The sequence below is a fragment of the Anneissia japonica genome, unplaced genomic scaffold (assembly GCF_011630105.1).
Source record: "Anneissia japonica isolate Jap-2015-1 unplaced genomic scaffold, ASM1163010v1 scaffold9633_len67152_cov97, whole genome shotgun sequence".
NCBI classification, from domain to species: Eukaryota; Metazoa; Echinodermata; class Crinoidea; order Comatulida; family Comatulidae; genus Anneissia; species Anneissia japonica.
The window spans coordinates 53,802-57,406 of NW_022758547.1; the positions used below are offsets into that span (position 1 = coordinate 53,802).

At 39.8% G+C, this 3,605-nt stretch overlaps 1 protein-coding gene across 1 annotated transcript; it reads right to left on the reverse strand.

Annotated features, from left to right (window-relative positions):
• Positions 1–1,199: 1,199 nt before the first annotated feature.
• On the reverse strand, positions 1,200–1,556 carry LOC117125291 (uncharacterized protein K02A2.6-like). Its single transcript, XM_033271761.1, has one exon. The coding sequence runs from the start codon at positions 1,554–1,556 to the stop codon at positions 1,200–1,202; it is 357 nt and encodes a 118-aa protein (XP_033127652.1).
• Between the last annotated feature and the right edge of the window lie 2,049 nt (positions 1,557–3,605).

Consider the following 3,605-nt stretch of genomic DNA (forward strand, 5'->3'; position numbering starts at 1 on the left):
AGCACCAGTTTTCCTTTACCACAAACGGCTAATTCGTGTTTCACTTTTTCACAGCGGGTGTAGAACTGTGAGTTGACTAACGGGTTTGTATGTCCGCGATACCATTTTCCGGATTTTGTTGCTTGCATAACAGCTTTCAGCGTTTCATTTTCTTCTGTTGCTAATTCTATTTCCTCTATGGTGATTGCTTTAGGGGTGGATGTGGCTGTTATGTAGTTTATGTATTCTCCGGCTATTTTCTCCTCTCGGCTCGTTTTCACTTGGGCCTTGTACGGGTGTCTAGATATGTAATCAGCTGGGTTATCTGGTCCAGAACGATAAATGACCTTAGCATCATAAGGCGGAAGTCTCATTGCCCATCTTGCAAGTCTTGGAGGAGAAGTAGAGTTTGGATTCCCATAGATAGATACTAATGGCTTATGATCGGTAATGATGGTGATTGGTTTTCCATAGATGTATATGTGAAAATGTTCACAAGCCCAAATAACTGCATGACCCTCTCGCTCTGTTTGTGAATATCTCTGCTCAACTTGCGAGAGGGCTCTGCTTGCATATGCTACAATATGGTGAGTTTGAGGATCAGCAGGGTCTACTTGCATTAGTAGGGCTCCAAGTCCAACTGGGCTGGCATCAACATACAGTAGAGTATTGTAGTGTGAATTAAATTATTTTAGAACAGGTGCATGCACCAGTGCATCTTGTAGAGCGACTAGGGTTTGATCATGCCTGTCAGTCCATTTCCACAGAACATCCTTTCGCGTTAGTTCGCGAAGTGGTTGAGTTAGAGTAGCATAATCTTGGGATAAAGCGTGAACCGCAGAAGCTTGTCATTCCCAATAGACTACATACTTCTGATGCACTTTGGGGTTTGTCCATCTGAACAACAGCTTGGATTTTTTTCGGATCAGGAGCAAATCCTTCTTTGGAAAAGTCATGACCAAAGAATTTAAAAGCGTGTTTGTTGTATGCACATTTTCCAGAGTTCAATGTGAGTCCCTTTTCACGAAGGCGTTGGAAGACAGCTCGAAGACTGTTGTTGTGATCATCTTGATTCTTTCCGTAAATCAATAAATGTCATCGCTTATATTGATCACGCCTTGAATGCCGGCCAGAGTTTCTCGTATGGCGTTCTTGAAGTTTTCCGTTGCACTATTAATGCCAAAGTTGAGGCGTTTATATCGACGAAGTCCAATATGTGTTTAAAAACATGTGATGTATCGAGATTCCGGTGCTAGTTCTATCCGGTTATATCCTTGGTTCAGGTCCAACTTACTGAAAACTGTAGCTCCGTTTAGCTCATGTATTATTTCACTAATGGTTGGAATTATGTGTCGTTCTCTTTTAATAGCAGTGTTTGGTTGCCGCATATCAACACACACTCTAACTTTTCCTGGTGTTTTCTTGGGGACTACAACAACTGGCGATACCCACGGTGTTGGTCCATCTATTTTCTCAATGATTCCAAGTTGTTCATCACGTGCCAATTGTTCCTCAAGATCTTTCCGGACATGAAATGGAACTCTGCGAGTACCTTTAGCTACTGGGATCAGTCTCATCTCAATATTATTATTATTATTATTATTATTATTATTATTATTATTATTATTATTACTAAGGCGGCGGCGGCGGCGACGACGACGACGGCGACGGGAAGAAAGCAGAAATCTAAGGCAAAACAGAATGGAATTTGTGGTGAAACAAACACACAAAAAGAAAAGAAAGGTAGGTTTTGTGAAGCTATTTATCATTGACCAGTTAAAATAATATTGAAGCATGGAATTTATTTTCACAATCCAAGATTAATACTACCGGTATCATTATTTATTAGATTCTGATAAAATCTTTAAATAAAGATAAAGATAATTGTCTTTGGGTTATTGCTGTTGAATCCGAAATTATTATTAAATTAATTGTAGACTATTTCATACTTTAATCTTCTTTTTACTTCCAGGGAAAAAAACAAAAGGCCTGCAAGTGTTTTCACCAAAGAGGATGCTGAGATGGAAGTTAAAGGTCTAATAAACAGTGCGCTAGCAGCTTTAGAGTGTCACCCAATCTATAGTGGTCCATTTCCAAACAAGGGCAAGATATTGGGACTAAATACTTTACAACGGACATACAATGACGACGAGTTAGCTTGTTTTACTGGATTATTGGTTTCAGTAGTTTGGGATGCTATTCGCTCTGCAGGCAATTTGTGTCTAGGTCCAAAAACTATTAACATACATAATATTATGTTTAATGCCAAATTCAGAGAGGCATGGGATGCTGTCACTAATACAGAAAACGCTATGATCAATGGCATTGTTTTGATGTTTGTTGTTAGGAATGAGGCAACGAACATGATGCGTTTACGAAAGGAGAAGAACAAGGCCAAAGTTGACCCGCTACAAAATAGGATATTATGGCTGAAGAAGAGAAAAATGTCCTTCGTTAAGTAGCAGGGTACCATATGTTGTTGCTCTCCCCTCGTACATTCAGGACTCCACGGACTTTATCCGCAAAATTAACCAAATTTCAAATTTACCTAATAATACTGTTCTGGCTACACTTGATGTTTCGTCATTATATACTAACATCCCTCGTGAAGAAGGTGTTAATGCGTGCATTTCAAATTACAAGCAAATTCGGGGCAAAACCCCATCTAAATTACATCTCCGTGAACTTATCATGCTGAATCTGACCAATAATAACTTTGTTTTCGGCGACGGTCATTACCTTAAAATTCATGGCACAGCGATGGGCACCAAAATGGCTCCATCTTTTGCTAACTTATTTATGGGACAATTTGAGGCCAATTTCCTGTCCCTACAGCCCAAGAAACCAGATGTTTGGTTTCGTTACATTTATGATATCTTCATGAACTGAACCCATGGTAAAGATAGTTTGGACACGTTCCTATTGAACATTAATTCGGCTCATCCCACAATCAAATTCACTGCTAAAAAATCCACAAGCAGTGTAGATTTTTTGGACATCACCGTGACCATGGAAAATGGTGCACTTAAAACTGATCTCTTCCGTAAACTAACGGATAAGCATATGTACCTGCTCCCTCGCAGCTGTCACCCCCCGCACTGTACAAAAAACATTCCGTACAGCCAAGTATTGCACACGAGACGCATTTGTTCTTCGGATTTAGATTTTCAGAATCGAACAGAAGAACTATCCGGACATCTCCGGAATAGAAATTATCATTGAGGACCCATTGAAAATGCTATAAAAAAAAAAAAGCAAAGGACATACCTCGTGCTCAAACACTGACGAACAAACCACGTCAACGATCGACCAGAGTGCCACTGGTCACTACCTATAACCCTAGGTTACCACCACTAAGGGCTATAATTCAGAAACATATGCCCATTCTACAGACCACAGAACGTCTTAGGTCTGTTTTTCCGGATACACTGTTTATAGCCTATCGCAGACCACCTAACCATCGTGATATATTAGTACGATCTAAATTCAAGAGGCAAATTAACTCTTGCGACAACCGTAATTTGGGTAGTCATCTTTGTGGTTCATCATGCAAAACATGCTCCTTGCTTGATTCTACACAATCATTCAAGAGCAACCAAACAAACCACATATTTCGGATAAGGAAA

Excerpts from the sequence above, each read along its gene's own strand:
- LOC117125291 (XM_033271761.1), bottom strand. The coding sequence starts at position 1,556 with ATGAGACTGATCCCAGTAGCTAAAGGTACTCGCAGAGTTCCATTTCAT.